Source organism: Anticarsia gemmatalis, chromosome 30, assembly GCF_050436995.1.
Source record: "Anticarsia gemmatalis isolate Benzon Research Colony breed Stoneville strain chromosome 30, ilAntGemm2 primary, whole genome shotgun sequence".
In the NCBI taxonomy this organism is placed as follows: Eukaryota; Metazoa; Arthropoda; class Insecta; order Lepidoptera; family Erebidae; genus Anticarsia; species Anticarsia gemmatalis.
Genome location: NC_134774.1, coordinates 392,216 through 408,570, shown reverse-complemented (window position 1 = coordinate 408,570; position 16,355 = coordinate 392,216). Strand labels below are relative to the sequence as shown.

The window sequence follows — 16,355 nt, the reverse complement described above, 5'->3', positions numbered from 1 at the left end:
GAACCATTCCCGTACTTCAAGGAACATTATAAAAAAAGGATAAGCGAAATCGGTCCAGCCAAAATTTTGAAAAGAAAATAAAAATATATATGATTTATTTATTAAACATCGGCTGTTAGGCAATACGAAGTTTGCGAGAGCAGCTAGTATGAATTTTTCTCAATAAAGTCAATGTTCTTTTTATTCCTTAGCCCGTTTGAATGTCCCACTGCTGGGCAAAGGCCTCCCCCCTTCCCTTCCAAATCCCCCTAGCGGCGGCAAGATCTGACCAGTCCTTTTGAAATGCGTCCTGTTGTCTATCTAAAGTCGAAGTATATTTCAAATAATTATTTCTTCTCTTAGGTGTGGCTGGCACCGATCCTCTCTCGAAGGTGAACCGGCACAAGAAGCTTCTAGAATGGTTGAAGAGTTCAGTATCAACAAGCACAGACCAGGAGCTCTCTAAACCACAGCCCGGCGAACAACAAGACGGTAAGAATAACTTAAACTTGTAATTGAGGCGTGAATTTGTTGTGTTTACCGGTAAATGAGTGGGTTAAGCAAAACTTAGCACGGACGTCTTATAGGTGGGTGACCGCTTAGTGGTATTTGAACTGAGGGTCTTGTCTATTACCACGTATTATATTATAGTACCACAATTTTGCAGTGCATCAAACCTTCGCGCGGTCATTCCATAGATGGGTGACCGCATAGTGGTATTTGAAATGGGCGTCTCCGTGCTTCGGAAGGCACGTAAAAAGTCGGTCCCGGTTGTTGTCAATTAAGATAACAGTCGTTAAGCCACGTCAAAGGCCTTGAACAACTTTGACACTAGGTTGACCACTAACCGTACGATATTAGAATATAAAAATTTGCAAACCAAGTATTGTTTAATATTAACCCTTTGAAAAATCAGAAAGTGCTTACGACGCTATAATATAATAATATAATCGTGGACATTTGTCGACGAAAGCGTCGTGACTCGTGAGCACTTTCCGATTTGTCGAGTATAGCCGACCGTGGCGGTCAAAGGGTTAAGTACCTATTATTAAAATATATCGTTTTTTCACAGAGGCTGACGGTCACAGTGCACAAATATGGACGCTACTTCTCGGTGGAAGGATATTGGAAGCGTGTAAATTGGCCAAGGAACATGGAGATCTTAATATGGCTGCTTTAATAGCTCAAGCTGCCGGTTAGTGTTGCATAATATAATATTTATTTCTTATGGAGATCGCAATTATATTTTTCGTGATGTGAGTTCGGCATGGCTCTCCTCCCGGAATGAGGGAGGGGTTAGGCCTTGATTCCACCACGCTGGCCGAGTGTGGGGACTTTGCATACCTTCAAGAACTGTTCTAAACAACTCTCAGACATGCAATGTTACATCACGATGTTTTCCTTCACCTTTGAAACAAGTGATCATTATTTGTAATACACATGATATATATAAATAAAAAAAAATAGTGTCACTTAGGGGTATAAAAAATAGATGTTGGCCGATTCTCAGTCCTACTCAATATGCTCACAAAATGTCAGAATCGGTCAAGCCATTTCAGAGAAGTACGGTAACTAATATTGTCACATAGATTTTTTTTATATTACTTCGTACCGCCTAAAATATGCATTTTCTCAATTTTTTTTTCCGTAAGAAGCTTCTCCTATTAATAACAAATACAACACAAAAAGAATTAGTAAAATCGGTCCAGCCATTCACGCGTGATGCCGTGACCAAGGAAAACGGGTTTCATTTTTATATACATATATAGATATTGTTATTTATTTGTCAGGTGACCCAATATTCCGGTCGTTGATCTCGCGCCAGCTGTCCCAGTGGCGGGAGTGCGGCGCGGACGGCCTGATGTCGTCCCACCGCTGGGCCACGCTGCAGCTCGTCGCAGGACAGAGCACGCCACGAGACAAACTCACTGATGTAGACTGGCTGAGAGCGCTGCATGCTACGGCCAGGTAAGAGTAACGGCTCGCTACATACAGCGACATCTACTGGGACCAGCGCACAACCACGCGCAGTGTGACTGACGTCACAAGTCCTGAATCGCGCTATCGAAGTTTGCACTGCAACTGACTATATATACAAGTTCCCGACTACAACAGTCGGGCAGTCTAGGCCCACCAGGCATGATCACCTCGCCTGGTCGGAGGATTCTCCCTTTGTGTTGGAGGAACATGATCACCTCGTTCCTCCACATAAGAGTGTTTATAATACTAGCTTTTATGGTTTGTGACTTAGGACAGAATTTTCATACAATCTTTTATTCCCTTGGGTGTAGAATTGATCAAAATCCTTATAGCGGATGCCTACGTTATAACATCTATCTGCATGCCAAATTTCAGGCCGATCCGTCCAGTGGTTTGTGCTGTGCGTTGATAGATCACTATGTCAGTCTGTCACCTTTGAGTTTTATATAATTACATTTTATCGTCCTTGCTGGGCAGAGGTCTTCTCCCGTAATGAGGGAGGGGTTAAGCCTTGAGTCCACCACGCTGACTTTGCATACCTTCAAGAACTGTTCTAAACAACTCTCAGACTTGCTAGGTTACATCACCATGTTTTCCTTCAACGATAGAGCAAATAATAATTATTTATTTTCGGTTCGGCAATATATTATTAATTATTATAATTCTTTCAGATACCTCTGCCCGCACATACCGTCATTAGAGCAAGTGATGAGAAAATACGAGGGTTTCTTCACGATGGAGGACAACGACGAGAACGAGATCGACCTGTCCGTGGTGGAGAACAGCGAGATGGACATGAGACTGCCGCTGCCGCCCTACATCAACGAGTATGATGTTAGCATTGAACAGGTATGTGCTGTATACATACTAGTCGGTCGGTTAGTCGGATATGGTTGGATGGTTGGTTGGACGGATGGATGGATGGTTGGACGGATGGATGGATGGATGGTTGGACGGATGGATGGATGGATGGTTGGACGGACGGATGGATGGGTGGTTGGATGGTTGGATGGATGGTTGGTTGGATGGTTGGATGGATGGTTGGATGGATGGTTGGTTGGTTGGATGGATGGTTGGACAGTTGGATGGGTGAATGGTCAGTAGTGCAAGTGATGAGAAAATACGAGGGTTTCTTCACGATGGAGGACAACGACGAGAACGAAATCGACCTGTCCGTGGTGGAGAACAGCGAGATGGACATAAGACTGCCGCTGCCGCCCTACATCAACGAGTATGATGTTAGCATTGAACAGGTATGTGCTGTATACATACTAGTCGGTCGGTTAGTCGGATATGGTTGGATGGTTGGTGGGACGGATGGATGGATGGTTGGACGGATGGATGGATGGATGGTTGGACGGATGGTTGGACGGACGGATGGATGGTTGGTTGGATGGTTGGATGGATGGATGGTTGGTTGGATGGTTGGTTGGATGGTTGGATGGATGGTTGCTTGGTTGGTTGGTTGGTTGGTTGGATGGTTGGATGTTTGGATAGTTGGATAGTTGGATGGATGGTTGGACAGTTGGATGGGTGAATGGTCAGTAGTGCAAGTGATGAGAAAATACGAGGGTTTCTTCACGATGGAGGACAACGACGAGAACGAGATCGACCTGTCCGTGGTGGAGAACAGCGAGATGGACATAAGACTGCCGCTGCCACCCTACATCAACGAGTATGATGTTAGCATTGAACAGGTATGTGCTGTATACATACTAGTCGAATATAGTTGGATGGATGGTTGGATAGTTGGATGGATGGTTGGGTAGTTGGACGGATGGATAGATGGATGGTTGGTTGGTTGGATGGTTGGATAGTTTGATGGATGGTTTGATAGACGGATGATTGGACTAATGGCGACGATTGGATGGATGGATAGTAAGGTAGAGCAAGCAATGAGAGAAAATACGAAGGTTTCGTAAATTATTGCTGCTTTGTAATCATAGTCAAATTGTGATGAAATTACTAACTTTTCAAGCAGTGATTTTACTCTATCTCAATTATTTTCATGTATATCGTCCTAGCCGATATCCGGCCACGGGCGGCCAGTTCCATAAATCCCAGCCAGCAACTATAAACATAATACTAACATATGTATTAATATTTCCAGAACGGCACAAAACGGCGCGTGTTGGACCTGCGCTACGAGCTGATCCGAGCTCGCGCTTACAACGACCGGCCCAAGTTGAGACCCGCGGCTTATACTCCCGACCCTATGGACTATAGCTTGTCGTAAGTATATAACTAGCTTCTGCACCGCCACTGCACATTTGACGCAGTGGTTAAAGTGGTCACGTCCGCGTGTGGTGGGTTCCAATCACACTGGGACAAGTCTTTGTGTGATGAGCACGAGTATCTGTTCTGAGCCTGGTTGTAAATGTATGTATTTATAAGTATATAAGTATGTTTATCAGTTATCTGGTTACTATAGTACAAGCTCTGCTTAGTTTGGAATCAGATGACCGTGTGTGAGTTGTCCAATGATATTTATTATTTATTTCGAATGGAACCCACGACGTCCCGACGCCAATGGTAGCGGCAGGGCAACCATAACCACGGCGCCACGTAGGCAGTCTATTAGGTCGGGGGAAAAGTCTTTTCGCATTATAGTATGTATGAACTTGTAATAAAATCTCTTTGGCTTCAACAATCACAAATGAGTACACGGTTCATTAGGTTTCTTTCAGTGAGCTCGTGAGGTACCCAAATATCGAGCTTTTTTGTGTAGAGAAAAGATTTTATTACAAGTTCATACATACTATAATGCGAAAATACTTTCTCCACGACCTGATATCTATACTAATATTATAAAGCTGAAGAGTTTGTTTGTTTGAACGCGCTAATCTCGGGAACTACTGGTTCGATTTGAAAAATTATTTCAGTATTAGATAGCCCATTTATCGAGGAAGGCTATAGGCTATATATCATCACGCTACGGCCAATAGGAGCAGAGTACCAGTGAAAAATGTTATGAAAACGGGGAAAATTATGATTCTCTTATGTGACGCAAGCGAAGTTGCGCGGGTCAGCTAGTATACTATATCTAGGAAATAATGAATGTATATTTGTCCCAGGTTCCTCCTAGGCGCATGGTTCGGTACTCCGTCTATAGAGAGTATCACGGGTCTTGCGGACCAGCTCGAAGCGGCCGGCGCCTGGCACCGCGCCGTGCTCGCTCTGGCTTACCACCCGAACGATATAGCGTGAGTATACATACATATATCAGTCTAGCCTTTCTTCCTATGTTGGAGTCGGCTTCCAGTCTCACCTGATGCAGCTGAATACCAGTATTTTACATGTAGCGACTGTCTATCTGACCTACACAACACAGTTACCTGGGTTATAACACGATACTCAGCAAGACTGGTTGTCAGATTTTCAAGCTTCTGACTATTGTTAAAGATTGTCAAAGATCTTCATATATAACTTTATATCTACATACTGCCATACACAGAATCGAAATTTCATTGAAATCGATTCAGCTGTTATTTTGCTAGCGTTTGGAAGGAGAAAAAAAAGTGTTAATCTAGATTATTAACTACGGTTCTGTAATTTATTCCTGGAAGAGTAACAAACGTGCATACATACTCACAAACTTTCGTTTTTATAATATCAGTAGGATATATATGTTATCCGAGACTTATCTGGTGGTTATTCTACAGTCGCGGTCACCTAATCCGCGGCGTGTTATCCCGCCACGCTCCGTCTCGCGCCGTGACCCCGGAACAAGTGGCTCGCGTACAACTGATACAGCGACTCAACATACCCGCGCCCTGGCTGCTCCTGGCGCAGGCACATCGCGCTAAATATGAGGTAACATACTTATTCATCTATATGTGACTCCGTGTCTCCGTGACCCCGGAGCAAGTGGCCCGTATACAACTGATACAGCGACTCAACATACCCGCGCCCTGGCTGCTCCTGGCGCAGGCACATCGCGCTAAATATGAGGTGAAACATTCATTTATTTATTGCTATTAAAACGGGATTAGTGCTCGTATGAGGCATATATTACGTCGGGGAAAAAGTCTTTTTACATTATAGTATGTATGAACTTGTAATAAAATCTCTTTGGCTTCAACAATCACAAATGAGTACACGGATTATTAGGTTTCTTTCAGTGAGCTCGTGAGGTACCCAAATATCGAGCTTTTTTGTGTTGAAAAAAGATTTTATTACAAGTTCATACATACTATAATGCGAAAAGACTTTTTCCCCGACATAATATATATACTAGCTTCAGGGGTGAAATTTATCAAAAGCTTTTCTTAGGAGATGCTTACGTCGTAATAGCTTTATGCATGCAAAGTTTCAGCCCGATCGGTTTAAAATTGACAAACTTTCATCCCCTATTTTATCCCTCTAGGGGTGGAATTTATCAAATTCCTTTGAAAGCGAATGTCTACGTCATAACATCTACCTGCATGCTAAATTTCAGCACGATCCGTCCAGTGGTTTGTGCTGTGCGTTGATAGATCACTATGTCGATCACCTTTGAGTTTTATATACAGGCTGTCCCAAAACTAACTCACGAAATAAAAAAAAACACAGCGGTATTGTGACATTGGTGATCACAGGACTTGAAAATGCGACGAAGGGTGTGGAAATTCAACTTTGAAAAATGTCTATTATTGCTGAACTAAGTGATATGGAATTTTTATTTTTATTTTCCCAGAACTGGTATGACTTGGTCTTTCATCCGGGCTCGGATTATCGTTAAGTTTTGGGACACCCTGTATATATAAATAGATAAGTAATAAATATGTTTGTTGCAGCATCAACCGGCGTTAGAAGCGGAACACCTAGTGGGAGCTGGACAATGGAACGCGGCGCACAAAGTACTGCTAGAAGAATTACTGCCTGAAGCCGTTCTATCTGGTATAGTAACTTTTACTACTATAAGTGCACGTTTAAAGCAGTGGTTAACGTTGTTACTTCGCCACCTACGGTTATCGCGGCGAGGTGACCATCTTTTATATAAATGTTGTGGCTGTAATCCATACTAATATCCATACTTAATATTATAAATGCGAAAGTAACTCTGCCTGTCTGTGTGTCTGTCTGTCTGTCTGCTACTCAATCACGCTTACACTACTGAACCAAGTTGCATGAAATTTGGTATGGAGATATTTTGATACCCGAGAAAGGACATAGGCACCATATCATCACGCTACGACCAAAAGGAGCAGAGTACCAGTAATTAATGTTACAAAAACGGGGAAAAATTTTGACACCCTTCTCTCTTATTGGACGCAAGCGAAGTTGCGCGGGTCAGCTAGTAACCAATAAAAATAAAAATCAAAATCAAATCATCTATACTATACTAATATTATAAAGCTGAAGAGTTTTTGTGTGTTTGTTTGTTTGAACGCGCTAATCTCAGGAACTACGGTCTGATTTGAAAAAATATTCCAGTGTTAGATAGCCCATTTATCGTGGAAGGCTATAGGCTATATATCATCATGCTATGACCAACAAGAGCAGAGTACCAGTAAAAAATGTTACCAAAACGAGGAAAATTTTGACCCATTTTCTCTTATGTGACGCAAGCGAAGTTGCGCGGGTCAGCTAGCAAGATAAATAATAAAAAAATTACTGCTCTTTTAATGTTTTTCGTTTGTATATTGTTATACAGAAGACCTACCCAGTATAGCACCTCTACTGGAACGAATGAGTGAAGCAGCGGCGCGGCACGAGGTCAGCGGATGGGAGAGCGGCGGACAGGCGCTGCATCAATTCATCCATGTTTATGATGAGGTAAATATCATACAAACTGACTATTACTATATAAGGGTCTTTACGAACATACGTGATTCGGAAGGCACGTTAAATTGTTTTCTTTAAAGACAAATCCCGCACTAAATAGCTCTTGTGTCGGGGAGACTTTTACCAATATACATACAACAGACGCAAAATACAACCAGACCCGAAACAACTCTTTGTAGATCTGTATATATATAGATAGAATAGAACCCACGACCTCTCAACACAATGGTATCGGCGTGGCGACCTTCACCATTGTTAATCCCGACTGTTATTTTAATAGATCTTTGACAGTCGTTTACAGTAGTCAGAAGTTTGAAAATCTTTTAATAAGTCTTACTGAGTATCGTGTGTTATAATCCAGGTAACTGTGTTGTGAAGGTCTCTTAGGCAGTCGCTCCATGTAAAACACTGGTACTCAGCTGCATCCGGTGAGACTGGAAGCCGACTCCAATATAGTTGGAAGAAAGGCTAGACTGATACATATTAATTGGTCCTGGATTTTGTTTTTATTTGGTCGCCATTTTTTTTTTCTAAACCTTTACCGCCCCCCTCCTGGGTAAAGGTCGCCTCCCAAAACAAAGGAGAGGATAGGCCTTGAGACTTAAGCCCTCTGGACGCAAACATAGGTAAATAATATTTATTGATTATGATGTGCTTCCGTGGCGCAATGGTTTAGGTCGCCATGCCGTTGCCATTGCGTTGGGAGTACGTGGGTCCGATTCCTAAACTTGTTTCGTGTCTGGTTGTACTTTGTGTCCGTTGTTTGTATATTTGTAAGAGTCCCCACGACACAGGAGTAATTCTTACTGCGGGAGTTTTCTTTTACAAATGAAATGATTAAATTAAAATATAATTTGTTTCAGCTCCGTGGTATAGTATCAGACCCGGATAGAACAAGTGTTCAGACGAGGTTAGAAGCGATGCGACCGAAGATTGCCGCTGCGAGCCGAGCACTCAGCGGCTTACATCCCAAGTAAGTAATCAAAATAAAGATATATAGATATAACCATAATTTTATTTGAATGCAAGATAGTTAGGAGCTTGTGGCTTAGTTAACGACAGCCGCGCGGATCGATCTCTGAGGTTAAGCCACGCTTGCCGAGGTTGTTCTGTGGATGGGTGACCATCTAACACATATCGAGTTCCTCCGTGTTTCGGAAGGCACGTTAAATTGTGGGTCCTGACTGTCATTTTCGAAGATCTTTGACAGGCGTTAACAGTAGTCAGCAGCTTGAAAGCCTGACAACCATTCTTACCGAAGGATATTGTGTAAGTGTGTTAGTCTAGGTAACTGTGTTGTGGAGTTTCAATAGACAGTCGCTCCATGTTAAATTCTGGTATTCAGTTGCATCCGGTGAGACTGGAAGCCGACTCCAGCATAGTTGGAAGAAAGGCTATACTGGTATTGATAGGGACGATGAAAATAGAATATACTGAAACCTTGCATGTCTGAGAGCTCTTTAAAACGGATCTTAAAGGTGTGCAAATTCTCCAATCCACGTAAAAGGCAAACTTTCCCCGTCAGTTTTGTTACACACATATTCGGTTCGGCTTAGTTTTCCAAGTTATATGTGTATGAAAAATAATGATTACTTGTTCTAACGGTGAAGGAAAACATCGTGTTGCAACTTTGCATGCCTGAGAGTTGTTTTTGAGAGTATACAGAATTTTCAACTCGCAGCTGGTGGATACGGTGTATCCAAGGAAATTTATCTTAACTTCTCCTTCATTCCAAGAGGCGGCCTTTGCCCAGTTAGTGGTCAACCTAGTGTCAAAGTGGTTCAAGTCGCCTGAAGGCTTTCGACGCGGTTTAACGACTGTTATCTTAATTGACAACAATCGGGACCGACATTTTACGTGCCTTCCGAAGTACGGAGACGCCCAGTTCAAATACCACTAGGTTATCATCTATCTGTTGAATGACCGCGCTAAGGTTTCCTTAACACATTCATTGCCCCCGACGCGTTTGTACGTTTCGTAATGCAACAACTAGGTGCCACTAAAATCCACTGGGCAGTGAACGTGTTAACCCACAGATCGTTTACCGACCGGTGAGCGCAACTGGCTAAAAGCGCCTAACACGATCGGAACAGTAATGGGCTAAATATAAGGTGGTTTAATGTGGTATATTGTCCAGGTCTCTCCGCGGCACGGCGGCGCGCGTGGAGCTGGGCGCGCGGCTGGTGCAGGTGTCGCTGTCGGCGCGCGAGCCGCCCGCCAGCACGGCCGCGCTGCTGCGGGCCCTGCGCCTGCCGCCCGACACCACGCCGCACGCGCAGCACCAGGTGAGACTACTTCCTGCCTTATAATCTTTATATAATAGTAGCTCTTCGTTCATATTGATTCATTGCACAGCATCTAGTGAGATTTTAACTTGTCTTATTATCTTTGTAGCATAGTAATTCGTTCATATTGATTATTTGTTATCACAAACACTAAAGTGTAATTTAAAAACGGCTAGACTAAAAAATCGCTAACATACTTTTTTTTATACAGTCTCTCACAAAGATCCGATTGTTTTGCTTGTTACTGCGCTTCATTCTATAAAGTAGTAAATATTTATTTCTCTGCCAAAAGCACATGCCTTTGTGAAAGAGAAATAAATACTTATTATTATTTTAGTCTTACCATATCTCGGGACTACAGGGTCCCGGACATTTAAAAGGCGTGCGAGGGAAGCCGACACGTAGAGGCCCCTTGCGGCTGCTTTATTTAACATTTATTATTGGATCCATTTATTATTATCCATTTTTTATTCGTTAGCCTAACCAATGCACCAGGGGGCGTACTTCCCAAAGAATCGAATTCGATGGAATCAGATTGTAGTTTATGTCTAATCGTAGTTTTACATTTCAAATTTAGAGATCATACATGGATTTAAAATGTAAATTATGTACATCAGACAATTCAATTTGTATTTTCGCCTCATACCACCGCAGAAAATCCAATTATTTTCACTTTAAACCAGCATTCAATCATCCACTAGTTTGGAATTTAAAACTTAGATTTGATTCTGCCATTATTCTTTTTGACAAATTTTAATAATTGTTTTCCATTTTCAGATCAGTATGCAACTGGCAGAACGCGCTAGCACCCCACCAACCATCGCGACTTAAACTACTAGAAAATACGAAAAATCTACACTACATTAAATAAATAGGTATCTTAAAACATCTGTAATTTAAGATTATCTAGATTTGAATTTAATCACTTGTCTCAAATTAATTTGAGAATAAATTAATCTAAAACTCAAACTACACTCAATTCTAAGTTATAAATATATACTAGGTTTCTACCCGTGGCTTTACCCGCGTAAAATGTCCCCCCTTTGGAGGGGAATTTCCAAAAAATCCTCTCTTAGTCCTCCTCTACACTTGCTAAGGAATGTTCATAGCAAATGTCAAGTTTGTACGCTCAGTAGTTTCGACTGTGCGATGTACATCAGTCAGTCAGTAACGGAAGAGTTTTATAAATATTACTTAAAAAAAATCTCTTACTATAATTGTTATTTTGACTGTCGTGGCTCAGTGGTTTAGGTCACCACGCCGCTACCATCGCGTTGGGAGGTCGTGGGTTCGATTCCCACACGGGACAATATTGTTTGTGCGATCCACAAATAATTGTTTCGGGTCTGATTGTACTTTATGTCCATTGTTTGTACGTTTGTAAAAGTCCCCGCGATACAAAAGCAGTTCTTAGTGCGGGAGTTGTCGATTTTAAATAAAAAAATTAAAAAATATGAAGGTGTGTGCTAATCTAATATATAAAATTCTCGCGTCACAGTTTTCGTTACCATACTCCTCCGAAACGGCTTGACCGATTCTCATTAAATTTTGTGAGCACATTAAGAAGGTCTGAGAATCGGCCAACATCTATTTTTTATACCACTAAGTAACACTATTTTTTTTTAAATTCATATGGCAAGGCAACGTTTGTCGGGTCAGCTAGTGATATATAAAACTTTAAGTTTCACTTAGAATTGAGTGTTGGATAAAATGTCCGAAAGAGAGGTTTATAGTTCGTCAGTATAAAAATAAATAAGCATTTGCCTTGCACGCATGTTCAAACCCGAGGAAATAATCTAATGCCTCTTATGTGTGTATTAGAAATAATGATCACTTGTTATAACGGTGAAGGAAAACATCGTGATGCAACCTTGCATGTCTGAGAGTTGTTTAGAACAGTTCTTGAAGGTTTGCAAATTATTTGGTCAGCGTGGTGGACTCATAGCCTGACACTTTCTTTTTAAATTTGAGAGGAGACCCTTAGATCAGCAAAATGTTTAAAATTATTTATTTAGTTTTGATACATAAATATTATTTCAAATGAGATCTAAAAGGGTTTAATTCTTATAACTTTTGCCCGATTTTAAATGAAAATAGTAGCTTAGGCTGGCACATATTAGCCGGGCGGCAAAACTATGTGTAGATGAACAATCGACACAAGCCGAACAAGTGAGTCGAGTCGGTTTTGTTGTTCGATCAATATTGCCCAACCGAATATGTGTGTAGCTTACTACCTCTCCAGGATTTGATCTATCACTCTGCTAAATTTTATCCCAATCGTTAATACCCGGTTTCTGAGTTACATTTAGCGATAGTTTATCTATTCAATAGCGTTTTTTTTATATAAGTTTAAACGCTATTGAATAGATAAACTAGCGCTAAATGTACCTCAGAAACCGGGGGTCGCTTTTAGATACTAGACGAACTATAATCTTGTTTGTTCAAAAGAACTTGTATAAACCTTGTTTTGTTAGTTAAATGAAATAAATTAAGAATCAATGTAATAGTTTGTGATGGTGGTGCAACCGAAACTAGAATAACTTTAAAAGTTATTTATTTAGTTGATAATTTAATGGAATTCTTTGTATTGTGATCGGTTTTTAGCTATCCATAGTCCCATAATTTTTATGGTTTCACAATTAATTATACGCCGTGAAACTGGCTTTAAGTGTCGAATAAACTATTTATCTATACACAGTATAAAGCAAAAACGGATCCCGCGTTTATCCATATGTCTGTATGTATGCTTAGATCTTTAAAACTACACAACGGAGTTTAATTCGGTCTTTTTGATAGATAGAAGGATTCACGAGAGATTTTTATGTGTAAACTTATTTGTTGTTTTGGTAATAACTTTTTTATTCGAAAAATTAAGGCAAGGATAAGCCACCAGTACAATATTTATTATACATACAGACAGACATGCATACAGATATACGTAAAATAAAGCTTTTCCCCCCTATTTAACTAACTTTGACACTAGGCTGACCACTAACCATACGATATAGGGCTAAAAATCGATGATAATATAAATAAGAATTTAAAAAGACTATTAGTAATATAATGAAATAATTGTTTTGTTTGCATCACTAAATAAAATTTAATTTAGTATTAATATGTTTTGACATATTTTCTAATAAATTGTTCGATATAAACATTTTGCAGTCTTAACTAAGCCACGAGCTCCTCACGAGGACGCCAGTCTCATATTACAGTTTCAAAATTGATTGTGAGTGATAAAACGTTGCTCGCTTCTTACGACTACTTATATTCAACTAGCTGACCCGCGCAACTTCGCTTGCGTCACATAAGAGAGAATGGGTCAAAATTGTCCCCGTTTTTGTAACATTTTTCGTTGCTTCTCCGCTCCTATTGGTTGTAGCGTGATGAAATATAGCCTAAAGCCTTTCTCGATAAATGGACTATCTAACACTGAAAGAATTTTTCAAATCGGACCAGTAGTTCCTGAGATTAGCGCGTTCAAACAAACAATCAAACAAACAAACAAACTCTTCAGCTTTATAATATTAGTATAGATTTGTTTGGTGACTCTTATACCAATAAGACGTGACGCGATATGCCAAAATATTATAATAAATCGCGTCTTTTACAGCTGGGTATGACACAGCTGAATATTTCCGTACTCACTGTAACTATACTTATTAAACTTTGACACTAAGTAGATCATCAGAATTTAATAAAAAAAATAGAAAAATATTATTGTAACTACATGTTAACGGTTTCGAAGAAATATTGTAAAGTCATTGAGATGAACTAAAAATTAATGCATACAAAATGTCTCGTCTCATAGACTGTTAGTATAGATCTACGGCTGGCTGTACCGTTGTTCCAAAATGATTGTAATTATTGTTAATAAGACATACATGTTTAAGTTCACTCCTTGAATGTAATAAAATATATTTTAATTAGTTTATTGTTTTTTTATATAAGTTGAAACCACATCAGTGGTCGACGGTTCGAACCCGAGGCAACACACCAATTACTTTTCCAAGTGATGTGTGATCATATTGTGTGTATTAGAAATAATGATCGCTTGTTCCAACGGTGAAGGAAAACATCGTGATGCAACCTTGGATACCTGAGAGTTGTTTAGAACAATTCTTGTAGGTATGCAAAGTCCCCAATCCGCAGTTAGCCAGCGTGGTTGACTCAGCATAAGCCCTCCCTCATTGCGGGAGGAGACCATTGCCTGTGGGACAATGGATTATTTTTTTCATTTATTTCATTTCTTTTATGTCTACAGCATACAGTGAACAATAACATATAGGGTCCTTTTTTAAGCAAACGTTTGCTTGTGGTAAGTAACTCGTACTTCCTTGTCGTAAAATACTGTGCAATAACAGTATGACAAAATTAACACTTTATTATTAAAGTTAGAACCTCTCGAGACAGAAACCACCTAATTATATTATATATTATTAACACACATACTATTATTTATTTTATTAGGCACTCATTTGATACCAACGGAAATACGAATTGCGCCGTATTTCTAGATTAAAAGTGTTTTTGAAATTTCGCTGCTTTACACTAAATAAAAGGTCTACAAATAAAAAAATCTTAATTCCTTTTAATTGTAAACAATTACATTTTATCAGGTGTATATTAATATTATTAATATTTGAAAACAAAACTTTTAACACTATAAGTAATAAAAAAAAACAAATCTTTTTTATAAACCCAATAAAATGCAATTTTTAATCATTAAAGGAGTTTTTAAATTTTGATTTGAGGTCCTTCGTTTTAAAGCAACGATTTCGTAAAGAGTAACTAATTTGACTGGAAGTCAACTATCCTATTGAGATAGCAACAAAATGATTTTAGAGTAGTGGTTGACAGAAGTGATGAATGAATATGAATTATGATTGAATGAAGTAGAATTATTAATGAATGAATATGAATCGGTGATGAATGGATATGAATCAGTGTGAATGAATATATGAATCAATGATGAATTAATATGAATCAGTGACGAATGAATATAAATTATTAATGAATGAGGGTAGGCGGCGTTGATTCATTCAATCCTCATGAAGGGGTGGAGTTTCCTGGAGTGGTGACGCTTAGCGTAGACGCTGATTGGTTGGTATGTAAACATGGCGGTCATCTTACCTTGTAGTAGTAGCTTGCTAGTACCAGGAGAACAGACGATCCAAGGTGGTATTTTATCAAGCGCGCGACGCCTACGATGAGAACTCTTACTAGTTTATGTATTCCTAATGTTCTACTTGGTAAAATTTGCTTTAAAACCGATCATATCGTTGATATCTTGTGAAAAGGTCAGGTGCTACACGTAACCGGCATTCCTGTATGACAACATGTATGTATGTGAATGAAGCAAGGGAACTTTGTAAGGATCGTACCAAGTGGCGTGCTCTGGTCTCTCCCTACTCTGGGAAGAAGACGTGATTTTATGTATGTATTTAAAGTATTCAGATTTCATTATTTAATCAATAGCGAAATGCAGTTTATGGGCACATCAACCACTCATCACTTAATAATTATCACGTGCTCTAACTCTGGAAGAAAACATCGTGATGAAACCTTGAATGCCTAATTTTTTAATACATTTCTAGACGGCACGTAAAGTCTCCAACTCGCAATTGTCCAGCGTGGTGGACTCAAGGGCCATTCATTAATTATTCATATATTCATTAATAATTGATATAATTAACAATTCATATATTTTTAATAATTTATTCATATACATATTCATCAATTATTCATATATTCATTAATTATTCATATATTCATTAATAATTCATATATTCCTTAATTATTAATATATTCATTAATTATTCATATATTCATTAATTATTCATATATTAATTAATAATTCTTATATTCATTAATAATTCATGTATTTCTTAATATTTATTCATCAATAATTCAATTCAAATTTCAATAAGCTAGTTAGTTGACTTCCAGTCAATTCAGTTATTCTTTATGAAATCGTTGATTAAAACAAAAGGACCTCAAATCAAAATTTAAAAACCTCCTTTTCAGTTTAAAAATCTTCATTTTACAGGGTTTATAAAAAAAATATTTTTTCATTGGTTATAGTGCGAAATTGTTGGAAGTCTTTTTTATTATTTTAATATACACCTGATAAAATGTAATCGTTTACAATAAAAGAGAATTGAACGTGGTTTGGCTCACACTGCCCCTTTGGGCGGTGGGTAAACTGTTTCAGGCTTGTGGGCCTCTTACAGTGGCGATCAATGCGCTACCCGTCAAAACGGGCAGGTCCTAGGGGTCCTAGGGGCTTTCTGAAAAGGCAATTAAGATTTTTTGATTTGTATAGCCTTTTAGTTTCAAAGCAGC

At 39.3% G+C, this 16,355-nt stretch overlaps 1 protein-coding gene across 1 annotated transcript in view; it reads left to right on the top strand.

Moving 5' to 3' along the window:
* Positions 1 to 13,939, top strand: part of Nup98-96 (nuclear pore complex protein Nup98-96) — a 46,634-nt gene extending 32,695 nt beyond the window's left edge. The window contains exons 34-45 of the mRNA XM_076133949.1: positions 343 to 471; positions 1,052 to 1,174; positions 1,770 to 1,947; positions 2,631 to 2,808; positions 4,070 to 4,191; positions 5,034 to 5,162; positions 5,622 to 5,772; positions 6,735 to 6,837; positions 7,595 to 7,716; positions 8,589 to 8,698; positions 9,863 to 10,010; positions 10,788 to 13,939. Coding sequence (XP_075990064.1) covers positions 343 to 471; positions 1,052 to 1,174; positions 1,770 to 1,947; positions 2,631 to 2,808; positions 4,070 to 4,191; positions 5,034 to 5,162; positions 5,622 to 5,772; positions 6,735 to 6,837; positions 7,595 to 7,716; positions 8,589 to 8,698; positions 9,863 to 10,010; positions 10,788 to 10,841 — 1,547 coding nt within the window. The 3' untranslated portion in view covers positions 10,842 to 13,939. The remainder of the gene's footprint in view (positions 1 to 342; positions 472 to 1,051; positions 1,175 to 1,769; positions 1,948 to 2,630; positions 2,809 to 4,069; positions 4,192 to 5,033; positions 5,163 to 5,621; positions 5,773 to 6,734; positions 6,838 to 7,594; positions 7,717 to 8,588; positions 8,699 to 9,862; positions 10,011 to 10,787) is intronic.
* Positions 13,940 to 16,355: the final 2,416 nt, after the last annotated feature.